We start from the raw sequence: 18,940 nt of genomic DNA, 5'->3' as shown, positions 1-18,940 counted from the left end.
TCATTCGTGTCACGGTAATTAGCGAGATCAATTTTACCTACCTCCATGATTTTTTGCAAGGCTAAAGCCTCGCTTCCTTCAGATCCTAGTCGTCCTTGGCTCATATTTCTCATCACGTCGGAAGGCTCAATGGCAAATGCAGATGTGATAAGGTTTTATCAGGCCCCACAGTTGGCGCCAAATGTTATTGTCGATTGACTGGTTTGGCAAGCTCCACTTCTAATCTGCCTCCTCTGGGTGCATTGGAACAATGCTCCGCTAAGACAGATGGGACTTTACATGTTGATCACATCAAGTCAGTGAGAGCATACAAAATAATAATCAATTTCAATCTCTAGTACTAAAAAACAACATACCTTTACCAGGGGTCTCAAACCCCTTTTATAGTTATTTTTGTAATAACTTTCACTCACAAGAATATAATATCTACTGAAAGCATAAAATAATAACATAAAACCTTATGCTCACATGCACCTTTCATGTTTGGGTGCTAACAACCGAAAAATATTCTATTCACGGACACTTTACTCACGGTGCTAACAACATAAGAGAATCTCGTGCATCTTTATTCTCGGATGCTCTCTACTTATTTAACAACTTTATATATTCAACGAACAATTTTATGCATATATTTAACTAAACTCTATGCATATATTCACATATATTATATTATATTAATTTTTTTTTATAAATATATATATATATATATTTAAGTAACAGTTTTATATTAATATATAATTAAACTTATTATTTTTTTATTTTAATTATTTTTCATCGAATATACTAATAAAATTGGGCCAAGTTCATGAGTCGTCTTTTGGACCCAAAAGTCAAATACTATATATATTAATGTTTAATAATTTTGATATTTATAAATTAGTCGTTGACAACTAATTATATAAATTATTTAATTAACTTAAACTCGTTTGAAAAATTTAAACAATTAAATTAACAATACAAATAAATATAAGTAATAACGACTTATATTATTTAATCAAGTTTTTATGTGCAAATATTAAACCATTCTAGAAATAAATTATCATACTAATACATATTTAATTAAAATTAATAAATCGTTTAATTTTTATTTTTTTTATACTACTTTCATAACATAAATATATGAGTGATGCTGATTTCAGTAATCAGCATTAACATATTATATAATCAGTTTTAAGCCACTTATTTCATATATCAAACATGAATTAATTATTTTTATTTATGGATTAACAATTTAATCATTGATATTAGAGAAAAAAATAATGTAACAGTACCTGAAATATTTATTGGGTATTTTTTTTGTCGTGGCGTATTCCAAGCCCAAACCAGAACCCCGCTGAACCCACACGCGCCACGTATTTTCAGGTGTCCCTCGTAACAGAAAATCATTGAAAACTACCCTTGGACCCCTTTTTTTTATTTATTTTCAAATGATTTTATTAAAATGAGCCACTTCGATTCATGCGGTTCCCTCTTATAAGAACGGTTAGTCCATTACTCTGCACACAATCGCGTCTCTCTAGCTTCTTTTCTTTCACTCTCAAACCCTCCTCCTCTTCTTCTTCTCCATCGGTACGCTCTTTCTCTTCCCTTCTCACTCATCATCGCTTCCTCATCAGAGCATTCTCTATTTGTTACGTTTTCAACAATGCTATCTTTTTTTCATTGCGACATTTCATCTGTTGTTCTTTATTTTATATATTTATCGTATCATTTTTATCATGCGTTTGTGGATATTCTTCCGCAGTTCTTCGTGTTCCGATCAGACTATACAGTTGTTGTTGTTGTTTGTTTAACAGGATTTTATTTTATTTATTTTTGTTTAGAAACGAAAAACTAGAAAAAAAAAATTAGGTCTGGTTGGTTTGATCATATTGGATATATTTTGTTGTGATGGAAGCGAATGTGCATGTGCCTCGTTCTTCTTTTAAGTATTATCAAATAGATTGCTGGTTAGTTCTTAAGGAGGAGTTTATTGTGTGTCGATCATTGTAATTTTAACTGTAGAGTTTGACAGTTATGGTTGTCATTTGAACTTTCTAAATACTGGTTGATGTATGAAGTTTAAAACGCTTTTGTTATGTGTGACTATATTTACACAATGCAGACACTGCTGTTTATTTTCTAATGTGACAGCGTAGTATAGTAAACATATATTCTCATGGGATTGAACAATAAGCGCAACAATGCTGATGGGAAAGACCCGGATTTTGGAGTAATCTTTATTTCAAATAGTGAGACTAAAATAGAATGCTTCAAGAAGGGAATATTTGGCCTCCCATCAACTGAAATCCAGTTTGTAGAGCAGATTAAAGCTGGAATGATTTTATTCTTATATGAGTATGACAAGAGACAACTTCATGGTGTGTTCAAGGCTTCCTGTGATGGAGGTATCAATATTATACCTAATGCCTTTGCGAAAGCCGGGAATCGATTTCCTGCTCAGGTAACAATTCAATAACCTCATTTTATAAATTTCTCCTTGCACCAGCAATGAACAATGCATTGTTCTGATTCTGAGTGCGCCAGTTAATTTTTTCTTACTTTGATTAATGATCGATATGATGGCCACACTTTCTCAATGATCTGATGTAGGTTAAGTTTGATCCAATTTGGTTCTGTAAGCCACTTCCAGAGAAATTATTCCGTGATGCAATCAGAGAAAATTACTTTTCAGCTAACAAGTTTAACTTTGGGCTATCTGAAAATCAGGTCTGCTCTTGGTTGAACATGATTAGTTTTAAAAATAATGAGGATGATTTGCTTAAAAATTTTCAATCAATCTTTTGTGTAGGTCTATAAACTTATATATTTGTTCAGCAAGAGAAAGATAGAACCAGAGCCCCCTGGGAGACAGTTGGGCAGAACTGAAAGGTCCCCTTTAGGCAATGTTGGAAGATCTATTGATCATGGAATGCAATTTGAAAGAGATCAAAGTGGGCAAGGTTTGGGTGGTAACATATCACCTGTCATAATGCATAAACACCAAGGTAATTTGGATTACAATGGTGAATTTGAATATACTGGATTAAATGCAAGTATTAAGCGAGGAAGGGCTGCTCAGTTTGCTGCAGTGGATAATGCAACTGAGTATGTTTGTGACTATTCGGGATTAAAGGATGAACGTAGGTTTATTGCATATGAGAATGAGGATTATATGGATATCTGTCCCAGGCCAAACATCATTGGTGGATACCCCAAAAGTCTATGTGATGAAATTAGAATTCATGGTGAGGGAAACTTGTCAATTAGTGATAGACTCATGAATAATTCCCTTCCAGAGACGGATCAGAGGATGGTATTTTCAAATGATGTTCCTGGTCTACATAATTCCCATATCAACCCGTCTGGTTTTTACAGCAAGCCTATTTTGGAGCATAGTTCTTCGGTTCAAAATCAGCTTAGGCCAACTTCAACTATGATTCACCCAATGGCGACACAGCTCTTAAATAATACATGTGCAACACAAGGAAGTGCTAATTCTAAGAGGACATCCCTTCTATATGATCAAGATGTTCCTGGTTTAAATTTTAGCCAGGCATCATCTTTTGGAGTTAGTGATGGTTCTGAGCCAATAATAGAAAGGATTACTCCGTCAAACAACTTCGGAAGGAATTCCCTGAGCAGTCAACCGTATCTCATCCATAATAATGAACTGAAAGGCATGAACAGGTGGCACCCTGTTGACCTTCAAAATTCTGTTTTGTATAGTAGCAACAGGGATTACATACCTCTCAACACGGTTCAAAATTCTGACCAGTTGGCAGCAGAATCTGTTGTTTCTGAGGCTTGCAATGACGTTCCCTCCTTGAAGTCTTTGTCATCCCCTATCCCTCCAGATACTCGAAAGAGTAGCTGCAGTCTACATGAGCCCTTTTCTTCCTTGTTCCATAATCACCAGCCAATGTTAGGCAACAAATTTCATTCCACAACTTTGCAAGAAAACCCAAATCATGAGATAACACTACAGAAAAGCAACGAAACATTTACTCATGATATTTCATGGGCAATTGAGGGTCATTTCGAAGAGGGTGATCCACTAGTCTATGAATATGATATTGGAAGTTATGGCGGTACTCAAAATAATAATTCTGGTTATCCAAAACAAAAAAGTAGTGTTTTTTCTCGATTATCTTTTATGCAGGATATCAACAAACAAGATGGACACAATGATTTCCATACTTCAGTTGATGAAGTGATGGAAAGGGTTCGGCAGAGTCACAACAAGTGGATGACAAAAAGAAAGCTCAAGTGCCACAAAGCTGAAAGTTTGAGAATGAAAGAGGGTGATTTCTTTGAAAATACCTTGAATGATCGAATTATGGATTTAACTGATGCAACTGCAGGCAATACTATCAAAACAGCCGAAAACACATGTTTTGTGGATTTCAAGCGGCGTAGCAAAGTCAGGAAACTTAATGCTGTAAATGAGAATTCGGTGCTTGGGCAACAAAGGAGAAGAAAGTTGATCCGCCCAAATTTCAGCAAGAGTTTAACTTCTGGTGATAAGGGCATTGACCTCGATGCTTCTAAAAACTTACAACTTGGAAGTTGTAATGTCGAGGATGTTAAGGAAAGCTGCTGTGCATTGGTTCAAACTGAGGTTAACACTAAGGCAGATGCTGAACTAAGAAACATTATTAGTGAAACACATTCTGAAGACAAGAATAGTAGTCATGCTAGGGGATATGCCCACAGTGATGGAGGAGAAAGCGCATCCGATAGTGCACTTGCTGTATTTAATGATAAGTCAGAATGTCTGGATAGCATTAAAGATATTAATGTACAAAACATTATTAGTGGAACACATTCTGAAGATAAGAAAACTAGTCATGCCATGGGATATGTCTGCGGTGAAGGAGGAGAAAAATCCACCGATGGTGCTCTTACTGCATATAGTGATGAATCAAAATGTCTGGAGAACGTGACCCACAATGTTTTTGCTTCAGCCTCTTGCAAAGGCAATAGTTGTCAATATCAAGAAAGGTTTATGTAAGATGGATAGTATAAGTTCAGTATCTCTGAACTTAGAGTCTTCGCGTTCAATTTGTCAAGAGCATCACTTGCATAAGATTGTATGTGCTGGCAGAGGTACTAATACTGAGAAAGAAATGCGACAGGACTGCGGCTCCTCCTTTACTATTGAACTTAAAGATGGATCTGAAAAGCTTGTAATCGAAATTTCTGCTCCTATAAAGGAAGGTACAGACTCACTGCATTCAATATGTCAAGAGCATGATACTGGGAAGATCACATCCACTGGCAGAGGAAGTAATTGTAAAGAACAAATGTCAAAAGGTAGCAGCTCCTTTGTTGGTGGAGTTGAAGATGGATTTGACTGTTTACAGAACCCCAACCATGAAAATGGTTCAATTGTACCTTCTTTTTTCAAGGAAGGCTTATCTATGAGTGAGAGTCAAAAGTCAGTATGCTCAGAGTCAGAATCAGAATCAGAATCACTGCCTTCTATTTGTCTAGAATGTCGTGTTGACAAGGGAAGATGTGCTGGCAGGGCTATTAACACTGAAAATTGTAGATCCTCCGTTACTACTGAAGTTAAAGATGAATCGGACGGTTCACAGAAAGATGATTTGAGCCGATTGAAACCTCATTTCTAAGATGGGGCTCCTTCCTTCAGTGGGATTCATGTTTATAAGGAGTAAATCAAGTCGCTGATATTTTGTTGCATATCATGGTTTGAGTTTGCAAGCCATAGAGATGATCTTCTATGTTCCGGGACATTGAAGAGTTGGTTTTTGTTAGCTGAGACAGCGTTGGGAATTTTCTTTTCCATGCGTTTCTAGCTTTTCTTTTCAATTTCCGTTGTTCACCAAAAAAATGATGGCTTTAGTATCATCATTCACACGTACTATTCTCTATGATGGCAGTTTGTAAGTTCTGAAACATCTGTAGGATGTTCTGAGACTTACTGTAGACCTTATTTTGGGAAGCCTGCATTTAGAAAAGTCGAAGAGATATGCCTACGCTTTTGGTTTCCTTAAACAGATGTTGAAATATCAAAATTTCATTTTAGAACAATTTGCTTTTCGCCTTGGAATACATTAAATTTATGAGTTTTTATTAATCCAGAAACTAATTGGAATAATTAAAAAAAATTATAAATGGTTGTACATTACTTTTTATAAATTTAAGCACTTGTTTAAGATAAGTTGGGCGATAATTTTGCTATACCTTTTTAAAGCGTAACGATAGACATTAATGATCTGTATAGGAAGCTGCATCATCAAGAAACCTTCACAGCCAAGCCAGCATTCTTGTGAAGGTAGGAGATGGTTTTGCACCTTTCTTGTGGGAAAGAGATGTCTTTTTAATTAATGGTGAGCATGCTTTCTTGTTTAATTCTCCATTCTATCCCTTATTTCAGATTTTTGTCTTTCCTTCATCTCTGCAACCGGCGCTCCCCATCCGTCTTCATTCACTCTCTTTCACGGGCGATGTTAGGGTTTGCACAAAAATCTTTGAGCGACAGTCCACAAAATTGTAGAATCTTGAAGTTGTCAGCCAGGGGGGAAGAAAGAGCGTCCGTCGCTGAGTTTACGATGAAGAAGGAAAAAAGAAAAAGAATCTGAAACGGAAGGTAACTATAGAGATAAAAAAGAAGAAACATAACTGTTAATTCAAAAATATATATTCTAAACGTTTCCCCTTTTAAATTTAATAGAGAACCAATTTAAATGAAATTATGTTCAAATTATTTATAGTAATGAACGTTGCAAATTAAAAATAAAATAAATAATAATTATGTTTTCAACTTATTTTATAAAATCCTAACAAACTTTTAAACTACCAAATAACAATTTATTAGGTAGTTAACATTTTAAAAAGATTTTGTTAAAATTATTTAATTGCAGAATGCAATACAAAAAATCTATGGCAATAACATTTTTTTTACTTACTTTATAAAAGCTCTAAAATAGTTTTAACCCACCAATAATAATTATTAGGAAATTAGTATTATTTTAAAATTGTTAAAATTATTTAAAGTACCCGTTGGTTTATACTTAAAGGGAACTTTAGAATTTGATATTATGTACAACCAGGACAAAGAAGGATACCAGTTGGTTTATGCTGATAAAAAAAAAAAAACTTATTCAGAAAATGACTATATTGAAGATACTGATGGCATGAAAACACTTCAAGTATGTTTTCATGCTTACGTCAGGTGTTCTGTCATGGTCATGTAAAAAGAAATAAGAAGCAACCTGTTGACTTTATTCATTACAATATCAGGGAGAGTCCTTAAAGGAGTTCTTGAACAGGTTTGGAGTCCAGTTGGGGAGGCTCAAGCTCACAGATGAGGCCATGACGATGCACGCCTTCACTAAGGGAATGCTGTCAGGGCCGTTCAGTGAATCACTTTTCAGGTTCTACCCAAAGACGTTATGCGAGATCAGGCGTCGAGCGTTGGCGTACATCGTCGTAGAAGATCGAGTCACAGAAGCGTAGCTTCGTCAGTCCTGTCCGACCTCGAGCAGCAGGTTGACCTCAACCTATGAGGGTTGGAGCACGTGCGCGGAGAGACCCGCCCCTAAGCACAATTTTCATGTAGAGCTCAAGGAGCTGATCGCTATTCCTAACATAGCGGCAAGATTGAGGATGCCTCCGAAAACAGACAAAAAGATGGGGCCCAACAAGAACGCTTGGTGTGAATTCCATCAGACATATGGCCACTCTATACACAACTGCTTGGCCTTGGCACACCAAATGGACAAGCTAGTGAAAAACGGCTTCTTGAAGAACTACCTCCAGGAGCCGCAGGAAGATCAGGCATTGGTGGCTGTAGGAATAGATCAGGGGCACGAGGTGCCCATGGTGAAATCAACACCATCTCTGGAAGATTCTCAAGAGGAGGATGCTATGCCTCCCAACGGAAGAAGTACGAGCAAGAGGTGATGGCAGTAGAGGTGCATGAGGCAGATGACCTCGTCTTCACGATCGGCAGGATGTTGTCTCGCACGACAACAACCCAGTTGTGATTTCGGTAGTAACAGTAAAGAAGAGGGTGCATTGAGTCCTCGTGGACCAGGGAAGTTCAACCGATGTGATATTCTGGTCGACCTTCAACAAGTTACAGTTGTCTTCAGACCAGTTGAGGTCTTATATTGGTTGCTTGTATGGTTTTGCTGGAGACTAGGTGGAGGTGCGTGGACACATAGAGCTGAGAATGACCTTTACGGATGGCACAACCTCGCGTACTGTAAGCATCAAGTACCTCGTTGTTAACGCTCCATCAGCCTATAATATACTTTTGGGCAAACCTACTTTGAACAGGATTGGAGCGGTGGCCTCTACGAGGCACATGAAGATGAAGCTGTCTTCCCTTGAGGGTACGGTGATCACCATCAAGTCTGATTAGAAAGAGGCTAAGAAGTGTTACGAAAATAGTCTCAAGACGAAGAGAAGAGTGTTCGCCCTTACCACTCAGCCTCCAAGGGAAGAAGGGGTCACCCGTGCAGAGATCGCCCGAGAAAGACGACCCAAACCTGCCGAAGATGTGTTAGAGAGAGAGATCAGCAGGAAGATGTTCAAACTTGGCAAATCCTTAGGTCAGAAGACGCAGGATCAGATCACCAAGGTCATAGCGCGACACCTTGATGCTTTAGCATGGTCTGCCTCAGACATGCCTGACATAGATCCTGACTTGTGTCATCGTCTCGCAATGGACCCCCAGGTCCGACCTGTTCGCCAGAAAAGACGAAAGTTTAACGAAGAGAGGCGACAAGTCGTCAGAAAAGAGACAGAAAAACTACTAAAGGCCGGACACATAAGGGAGATTTAGTACCCTGAGTGGCTGGTAAATGTGGTGCTAGTAAAGAAGGTCAGTGAGAAATGGAGGATGTGCGTTGACTTCACAGACCTCAACAAGGCTTGTCCGAAAGACTCCTACCCGCTGTCCAGTATTGATGCTTTGATGGACAGTGCGTTTGGTTGCAGACTACTTAGTTTCCTGGATGCCTTTTCTGGTTACAACCAGATCATGATGCACCCCAGGAACAAGTGCAAGACAACGTTCATGACAGAGCTGTCTTGTTACTGTTATAAGGTGATACCCTTTAGGCTTAAAAATGCATGGGCGACGTACCAAAGGCTGATGGACAAAGTGTTAGCGCCCATGCTAGGGCGGATTCCAAGCGTATGTAGATGACATGGTGGTCACCTCCCAACAGAGAGAGCAGCATGTAACAGACCTTGAAGAGCTATTCACCACAATAACCAAGTACAAGTTGAAGCTGAACCCAAAGAATTGTGTGTTCAGGGTAGAGGCAGGCAAGTTCATGGGGTTCCTACTCACTGAGCGTGGGATATAGGCGAATCTTGAGAAGTGTGTTGCGATAATAGCAATGAGGAGCCCGATCTCAGTTAAGGAGGTGCAGCAGTTGACGGGGCGCATGGCCGCTCTGTCCAGATCCGTGTCGGCAGGAGGAGATAAGGGGCATCCTTATTTCCAGTGCCTGAAGAGAAACAGGTTCGTATGGACCAGAGAGTGCGAAGAGGCGTTCTTAAAACTAAAAGAGTACCTAGCCAATCCACCAGTGTTGTGCAAGCCACAACGGGGTACTCCACTCTGCCTGTACTTCGCGGTTACAGAAAAGGCGATTAGTTTGGTTCTGCTGCAAGAGCATAACCAGGTGCAGAAGCCGATCTTCTTTGTTAGCAAAGTATTGCAAGAGCCAGAGGTGAGATACCAGGCCATAGAGAAAGCAGTTCTGGCAGTAGTGTTCTCAGCGCGAAGACTTCGCCACTACTTCCAGAGCTTCACCGTAATAGTGATGACAAACCTTCCCATTCGCAAGGTCTTACAGAAGCCAGATGTGGCAGGAAGGATGGTACGATAGGTGGTAGAACTATCATAGTTTGATGTGCAGTTCGAGCCCAGAGGCCCTAATAAAGGCCAGGTTTATACTGACTTCATGGTAGAGCTCTCCTCGGCAGCCACACACCAAGAAGGAGCTGGTTTCAGATGGGTACTATTTGTAGATGGTTCCTCCAACCAACATGGTAGCGGGGCTGGAGTGATCTTGGAAGGGCCAGATGGGTTGCTAGTTGAGCAGGCCATGCGGTTCGCTTTCAAGGCCAGTAACAACCAGGCAGAGTATGAGGCCCTGATCGCTGGAATGCTGCTAGTTAAGGAGATGGGTGCGAAAGGTTTGCTGGCGAAAAGTGACTCCTTGTTAGTCACAGGACAGGTCAAGGGGAATACCATGCTAAAGACCCTCAGATGGCTGCATATCTAGAGTATGTCCAGGTTCTGAGGGAGATGTTTGAGGTGTTCGAGTTAGTCCACGTACCCAGATAACAGAATGCCGGAGCTGACTTACACAATTTCAAAGACTGAAACTACTTTATACACTTAGTGTTTCTTTGCCCTAATACTGACTTGAGCGTTGGAGTGCAAACGACCGTCAAGACGCCCTTTGTCTTTGCAGGTGAAAGATTCTTCGATCAAGGAAATTCGATTCTTAAGTGGAGATAGGAGGGCCAAAGGCTGCCGTTCGAGTCAACTGGCGAAGCGAGTCAACCGGCAGGAACAATAAACTAATTTCTTTATTTGTAATTTCAGTAGAGTAGAATACATTTAGCATAATAGGGAGTGTATTTATCAGTTTGGCTTGAGCCTAGGCCCTTTAGGGTAGGAATGTAACCCTACATTCTAGAAACCTAGCCAAGAGGTGGCATTGACCTAGGTCAACACGCTAGATTGCTCCTTTCATGTCTCTTTTCTACCCCTCCACCTTCTTGTTTTCCAAGGCACTTGCACCTATATATAGGGATGTTTGACTCATGCTTTGTAAGATCAATTTTATGAGTAAAATGCTGCCAAATATTGCAAGCTTCTATTCCCTTGTCTAGTCTCTCTAGGTTAGATACTTTGATCTCCAAGTGATATGATCACTCTCCATACGTTTCATGCACCTTCAAGAAACCCATAACTCTATATAAGCTCTCCTTGATCCATCACATCCATTGCTTCTGCCACCCTTTTCAAATCTCCAAGAAGAACAATCGGTCATGAAGTGCAAACCCATCATTTGGTATCAAGAGTTTTGGTTCTTCAAGAGATAAATGTTTTTCTCTTCATTTAATTTTTTTGTTTTCTTCATTTCCGTGTTGTCATATGCTGTCTTGAATGTCTTGCTATTTTTAGTTTCATTTTGAAGTTGTGTTGCTGTTTGGAAAATTTCAATTGATGCATTTGGTTCAACTTGATCTTGAACTTTCGTTTTCAAATTGTTATTAGGTTACATTGTGTTGGCTGTTTTGTTTTTCTTTTATTTCAGTTTTCTTGTGATTTTAATCCGTACAAAGTGTTTGTGGTTGAGTCATTTTGATTTTTGAATCCATACAAGTTTTGTGAAAGTCATGTTCATCCTACAATGTCATCAATTCTAAGTGGTACCTTTTGTTGTTGATTTGGTTGCTAGATTTTGTTTTGAGTTCAGTTTATAATCCTGTTTTGAAGCCTTGGTGCCTTTTATATTTTCAGATTTGAGTTCATACTTGTGTGTTAGCTCCATACAAGTTCATTTCCATCTAATTTCATTGTATTTTTGAAGTTTCATTATTTTTTTTTAATTCCAGTTTAGGATTTCTCTGTTTTCACTGGTTCTGTGCTGCTGGAATCGTTTTCAGAAATTATTTCTGTTGGTGAAAAATTATGAAATTCTAGATTTGAGTAGTTTGATGTGTTGAGAAAAAGTGAAAAAAGAAACATAGCAAAATTCAAAATATAAAAAAAAAGTGATAAATGAAATACGAATCGAGTGTAAAATTTCTGACTCTGAAAAAAAAAGTGAAGTGGCAGTGATCTTGAAAAAATTATTACAATTTTTTGGCTCACCAGTGCCTAGTTTTAGCTTAAACCTTGAAGTTTACGTGGTTAAAATTCCAAGTTCAATTTTGAAGTATTCTGGCCGACATAAATCTTACAAGTCATGAAAATTTACTAAAAAATAAAATAAAATTATGCAGTGTTGCTTTTGGTTTTATTCATCTATTCTAGTTCCATTCACTGGGATTCCACTTTGTGTGCTACCTTTTCTTGTGTGCCTTAATTTTTTGCTTGTCAATTTTATTGAATATTCTTTCAAGTCATGTCAAATATCAATTCCCTTTACTATACTCTTATTTTTTAAATTAAGTTTTGTTGTTTTAAACTTGTTTGACCTCTCTTTGGTGGAAGTGACCTAAAAGATGCTTTGGTGAGTAGTGGAGCTAAAATTTGTTTTGGTGAGAGCTATATCACTAAAGAGGAGTTGAATTAAAGATTTAAGGTTGAATAACCTAAGGAGACAAAGCAAGGAACAAGAACCACCTCTTTGCAAAAGCATACACAAATATACACAAAGGAGCTACAAGTGAAGGAGTGCATAGAAGAAGACTTTAATTTGTGCATCCAAATTTGTTGACCTAATTTTTTTTGTGATTCTTTGAGTTTTAATTTTGAATACTCTTATTAATTAGTGGATTAATGCGCTTTAGTCGGTGAGTGTGTATTCAAGGTTCAAAGTGTCAAGAAGCCTCACCTTAGGATTCGACTAGTTTACAAGCTTTCTAGTTAGTAATTTCTTTCAATTGCTCTATTGCTTTGCATAGTTTTCTTGCATAAAATTTTTTTGTTTTTATCTTTGATTGTGCTCTAAGTAAATTGCTTAGAGAAAGGTTTGTGAAAGTGTTGTGGGATAGTATCTACACATAAGTGATCTATCTCCCTTTTCTGGGAAATTACCTACTTCACTTCACCTATTTTTCTTATTGAAAATTACTTTTATCATATAACCCTAAACATGTCTACTCATTCTTCAAGTCATAGTGAAAGTGATAGAAAATCCACAAAATCTCTTTTGAAACAATTGGCTAGAGATTTTCAATCATTATCACTTAGACAATTACAACATGAGACTCAAATTTTGGAAGATTAAAAAGAAAGAGATGTTCATCTTGCCATTTTGGAAGAGGAGTTGAAGATTGTTAGAGCAAAAAATGAATACATTAGAAAATTAAAAAAACCACATGCATCACATGCATCTAGTTCTAGGTCGAGTGACTCACATGCTGAGGGGAGTCTGAGAGTTATGATTATTATCAACCTCGACCTAGAAGAACTAGAAGGGAATACCCAAAAGAGACTAGGGGAGACTTTACTTATTTTTATGGGAAGGAAAGTGTTGAAACCTATATAGATTGGGTATGAAGATAGATCAACTTTTTGTTTGCCATCATGTTAGTAAAGAGAGAAAAGTACCCTTAGCCACCTTAAGTTTCCAAGGAAATGCTATGTATTGGTGGACAACCTTAGAGAGAGATAAGCGCCTCCACAAGGACCCTCCCATAGAATATTGGAATGACCTTAGGGGAGACTTAAGACGCCGCCATATTCCTTCATATTACAATAGGGATTTAATGAACAAGCTTCAAAGACTTCAACAAAAGAGCATGAATGTAGAGGAGTATAGGCAGAAAATGGAGTTGTACATGATGAAAGCCTTTATTAGGGAGGAAGAAACCACAACCATAGGTAGGTTCCTAAGTGGTCTTAATCTTGAGATAAGGGAAAAAGTGGAACTCTTGCCTTATAGGGACTTGAATGACTTGATCCAACTTTGTGTAAAAGTTGAGCAACAAAATTTGAGAAAGGGATCAAGTCGCAAGAAAAGTTCTTACTCTAACTCTTATCCCAAGAAAGAGTATAGAAGAGAAAGGGAGGATAGTCTTTCAAAAGATAAACCCAAAGAAACTTTCAAAAGTGTAGGAAAAGATGTGTCAACCTCACAACCCCGCACTAGAGATATATAGTGCTTTAAGTGTCTTGGTAGAGGCCATATAACATCCCAATGCTCAAATAGGTAAACCATGATCTTAAGAGGGAGGGATGAGTATAACAACCAAGATGAAGAGTCTAGTGGAGAAGAAGAGAAAGAAGATAGTGAGGGGGCAAATCCTTGTGAGGGAGAACTAATGATGATCAGAAGAACCCTCAACAATCACCCTAGTGTGAACCGTGAAACAAAAAGAGAACATATTTCATACAAGATGCAAAATTTTAGAAAACACTTGTTCTCTCATTGTGGATAGTGGTTCTTGCTGCAATTGCTGTAGCACTAGGATGGTTGAAAAGCTTAATCTACAATTAATACCTCATTTAAAACCTTACAAACTTCAATGGATCAATGAAGATGGAGAACTAACTATAGACAAGCGAGTAAAAGTCAGTCTTTTGGTGGGGAACTATAAAGACGAGATTTTATGTGATGTAGTACCCATAAAAACCTGTCATATATTATTGGGAAGACCATGACAATTTGATAAAAAAGTTATGCATAATGGTTTTTCCAACGAGATTACTTTTTCTCGTAAGAAAATAAGTTTGTACTTTATCCTTTAACACGCTCATAAGTGGTAAAAGACCAAGTACAAATGAAACAAAAAAGAGAAAACGAGAAAAAAAAAGAAAATAGAAAAACCAGAAAAATACCTTAGAGAGAAAGCTGAGGCGTGGGAGAAGAGTGTTCCTTCCCACAAGGTCATTCAGAAAGAAGAAAAAATTGAAAATAAAATTGAAAATATACTTCTATCTGAACAACCTTTAGGCCTCCTTCTTTGTAAAGGAACATTTGCATGCACTGCCACACTTTCTGAAGTTTGTGAGCTACCTCCTCAAGTCCAAAAACTTTTAAAAGAATTTGGTGATGTGTTCCCTAAAGAAGGACCCATTGGACTTCCACCTTTTAGGGGTGTAAAACACCAAATAGATTTAGTTCCGGGAGCTGCTAGTCTACTAAATAGTCCGACTTATAGAACTAATCCTGAGGAGACTAAGAAGATATAGTCACAAGTTCAGGAATGTTTGGAGAAATGCTGGGTTCAAAAGAATCTAAGTCCTTGTGTTGTACCTGTCTTGTTGATGCCAAAGAAAGAGGGCAAGTGGAGAGTATGTTGTGATTGTAGGACCATCAACAATATCACCATCAAATACGGGCATCCAATTCCTAGACTTGATGATAACCTTGATGAATTGCATGGGTCCATTATATTTTATAAAATTGATCTTAAAAGCGAATATTACCAAATAAGAATCAAGGAGGGTGATGAGTGAAAAACTGCTTTTAAGACCAAATTTGGATTATATGAGTGGTTAGTGATGCCTTTTGGACTCACTAATGCACCTAGCACTTTCATGAGGCTTATGAATCATGTCCGTAGGGATTGCATAGGTTAATATGTAGTAGTTTATTTTGATGATATATTAGTATATAGTCAAAGTCTAGGGTCCCACCTAAGTCACCTTAAGGAGGTTCTTTTAGTTCTTAGGAAAAATAGTTTGTTTGTTAATATAGATAAGTGCACGTTTTGTGTAGATAATGTAGTGTTTTTAGGTTTTATAGTAAACAAAAATGGGGTAGATGTTGACCCCGAGAAAATCAAAGCCATCCAAGAGTAGCCAACCCCACAAAATGTAGGAGATGTTAAGAGCTTTCATGATCTAGCAAGTTTCTATAGGAGATTTGTTCCTAACTTCTCAAGTTTAGCTTCACCACTCAATGAGTTAGTGAAGAAAGACACTCCATTTTGTTGGACAGAGTGATCATGAGTCTTTGAAATATTTGGGTCAACACAAGTTGAACAAAAGACATGCAAAGTGGATGAAATTTCTTGAGCAATTTCAATATGTTATCAAATACAAGAAGGACAATACAAATATTGTGGCAGATGCTCTATCAAAGAGACATGCCCTCTTTTCTAAACTTGGAGCCCAAATTTTTGGATTTGAAAACATACCTGAACTTTATAAAGAAGATCAAGATTTTGCACCCACTTTTGCTGAGTGCCAACACAGAGCACAAGGAGGTTTTTATATTTCCGAGGGGTATTTATTTAAAGAAGGAAAACTTTACATATCCCAAAGAACACGTAGAAAACTCTTTGTTAAAGAAGCACATGAAGGAGGAGTCATGGGCCATTTTGGAGTTGATAAAACTAATGAGCTTTTTAAAAAGAAAATTCTTTTGGTCACACATGAGGAAAGATGTCCAAAGACATTTTCATAGATGCATTTCATGTTTAATAGCTAAGTCTAAGACAATACCTCACGTACTCTACACTCCTTTACCTTTTGCAAGTGCTCATTGGAAATATATAAGCATTAATTTCATATTAGGACTTCTTAGGACATAAAGAGGTTTTGATTCCATCTTTGTGGTAGTGAATAGGTTTAGTAAGATGGGTCATTTCATACCTTGCCATAAAGTGGATGATGCTAGCAACATCTCTAAGCTCTTCTTTAGAGAAATGGTTAGACTACATGGTTTACCTAAGACCATAGTTTCAGATAGAGATCCTAAATTTGTAAGCTATTTCTGGAGAACTCTTTGGGAAAGGCTTGGAACTAAGTTGAATTTCTCAACTTCTTGTCATCCTCAAACGAATGGACAAACTGAAGTTGTAAATATATCTCTTTCCACTATGCTTAGGTCAATCATGAAAGGAAACCACAAATCTTGCGATGAGTGCCTTTCTCATATTGAATTTGCATATAATAGAGTAGTTCATAAAACTACTAACATTTCTCCATTTGAGGCTGTGTATGAGTTCAATCCTCTTACTCTTTTGAATTTGTTACCTCTACCTAATCCACAAGATTTTGTGCACAAGGAAGGAGTAACAAAGGCTGAATTTGTAAAGAAAATGCATAAGAGGATTAAGAACAAAATAAAGCAACAAATAGAGAAATACATGGAACATAACAATAAGGGGAAGAAAGAGGCGATTTTTTAGGAGGGAGATTGGGTTTGACTTCACCTTAGAAAAGACAGATTCCCTAATCAGAGGAAGATAAATTCCCTAATGGTTAGAACGAACAAGGAGGGCTCTAATGGAGCTATGGTTTCCTTGAAAGTGCATGATTGGTAAGGAGAGTGATTGGTTAGGCTATATCACTTGGAGAAGGAGAAGGAGAAGAAGAAGATTAAGGTGTTATCCTAAAGAGGCAAGACAAGAGAGTGAAATAGCATGTAATCTTGGCAACAATTCACTCATTCATTAATCTTGAAATTTCATGAGCCAAGAAACTCTTTATATATAGTCTAGAGGTCAGACCATTGTACAAAGAAATTGGTGGGAAATTGAAATGCAACGGGTTTGGATATTGGCGCCTATTTTGGAGTCACAAGGCAAGCATGATCAAGGTGTGCTTCATGTGCCGTTTTTTAGGTTTAGAACAGGCCTAGGTTAATTTAGGAGTCTTCTAGAAATCCCAATTTAACATAAGTTGGTTTTTAGGTGCCTAATCCAACCTTAATTACAATTAATAAAAAATACAAGTAAAATAAATTCTAGTCTACACTAGGTTTATGGCATTTGAAGCTCAGACACTCCTCTTATATGGCGTGTCGGTGTCCGATTATCGGACACTGACACTCGTACCTGTAGGACATGTATTTGTGAAGTGTCCAATTCAAAAAATATTTGTTAGATTTCTGATAATTCTAATACGGTTCTAACACAATTTTAAAAAAGAAAAATACATTAATTTTCTAAAAATTCAAACTTTATTGTATAAATTGTTATTATGATTATAGAAATAAGAAACAAATCCTTGTGAACCAGTCATGAAAAACATATTTCTGCTCCAAAAAATAATATGGAAAATACTTGTGCACATAAATCTTTATGGTCAATTTATATAATTCATAATTATATAATATATAAATTTGTGTCCCCGTGTCCAACATTTTAGAGATTTTATGTATCTCCGTGTCCGTGTCCATGTCGTATCAATGTCCGTGTCAGTGTTTGTGCCATTAGTAGCAGAGTTCCAGTCTTCTTGTATCTTCCTTGCAATGGACCTAGTAGTTGGGCCTGAACTTGGCCTTCTTCCATCATCCCCTCCCTCTTGATGAAGATTTGTCTTCAAAGCACATGCTTCTGCCTCTTCATCTTCATTACCTGCAAAAAGTGTTAGATCCATAACATTGAAGGTAGTATGTACTCCGTATTCCTTAGGCAGGTCAATTTGATATGCATTATTATTAATTCTTTTGAGGACTTGGAAATGACCATCTCCCCAGGGACTAAGCTTAGACTTCCTTTGATTAGGGAATCTATCTTTTCTAAGGAGAAGCCAAACCCAGTCTACCTCCTAAAAAATCACCTTTCTCTTCCTCGTATTGCTATGTTTCATGTATTTTTTTGTTTATTGCTGTATTTGATTTTTAATCCTCTCATGCATTTTCTTTACAAATACGGCTTTTGTTACTCCTTCCTTATGCACAAATTCTTGTAGATTAGGTAGAGGTAACAAATCCAAAGGAGTAAGAGGATTAAATCCATACACAACCTCAAATGGAGAAATATTAGTAGTTTTATGAACTACTCTATTATATGCAAACAAAATATGAGGAAGGTACTCATCCCAAGATTTGTGGTTTCCCTTCATGATTGATCTAAGCATAGTGGAAAGAGATCTATTGACAACTTCAGTTTGTCCATTCGTTTGAGGATGACAAGAAGTTGAGAAGTTCAACTTAGTTCCTAGCCTTTCCCAAAGAGTTCTCCAGAAATGACCCACAAATTTAGGATCTCTATTTGATACTATGGTCTTAGGAAAACCATGTAGTCTTACCATTTCTCTAAAGAAGAGCCTAGAGATGTTGTTAGCATCATCCATTTTATGGCAGGGTATAAAATGAACCTTCTTGCTAAACTTATCCACTACAACAAAGTTGGAATGAAAACCTCTTTGTGTCCTATGAAGTCCTAATATGAAATTCATGCTTATGTCTTGCCAATGAGCACTTGCAAAAGGTAAAGAAGTGTAGAGTACATGAGGCATTGTCTTAAACTTAGCTATTAAACATGAGATGCATCTATGACAATGTATTTGGACATTTTTCCTCATGTGTGGCCAAAAGAATTTTCCTTTTAA

General features: G+C 37.4%; 1 protein-coding gene and 1 long non-coding RNA gene across 3 annotated transcripts; one reads left to right on the top strand and one right to left on the bottom strand.

The window, feature by feature from the left end:
- The first annotated feature begins 1,419 nt into the window (after nt 1-1,419).
- Nucleotides 1,420-6,036, top strand: LOC137810869 (uncharacterized). Of its 2 annotated transcripts, XM_068612347.1 has the most exons (4): nt 1,446-1,569; nt 2,134-2,443; nt 2,593-2,709; nt 2,792-6,036. In XM_068612347.1, the coding sequence occupies exons 2-4, from the start codon at nt 2,159-2,161 to the stop codon at nt 4,991-4,993; spliced, it is 2,604 nt and encodes an 867-aa protein (XP_068468448.1). In that variant the 5' UTR covers nt 1,446-1,569; nt 2,134-2,158; the 3' UTR covers nt 4,994-6,036. The 2 variants fall into 2 exon arrangements, with proteins under 2 accessions (XP_068468447.1, XP_068468448.1); XM_068612346.1 differs by having other exon boundaries at nt 1,420-2,443.
- On the bottom strand, nt 4,736-6,559 carry LOC137810870 (uncharacterized). The gene is made up of 2 exons (XR_011080983.1): nt 6,190-6,559; nt 4,736-5,949 (listed from the first exon to the last, which is right to left on the bottom strand). It is a non-coding gene; the product is annotated as an uncharacterized lncRNA (long non-coding RNA).
- Nucleotides 6,560-18,940: the final 12,381 nt, after the last annotated feature.

This window comes from Phaseolus vulgaris, chromosome 2 (genome assembly GCF_000499845.2).
Source record: "Phaseolus vulgaris cultivar G19833 chromosome 2, P. vulgaris v2.0, whole genome shotgun sequence".
Classification (NCBI taxonomy): Eukaryota; Viridiplantae; Streptophyta; class Magnoliopsida; order Fabales; family Fabaceae; genus Phaseolus; species Phaseolus vulgaris.
This window is presented reverse-complemented; position numbering and strand designations above follow the sequence as displayed.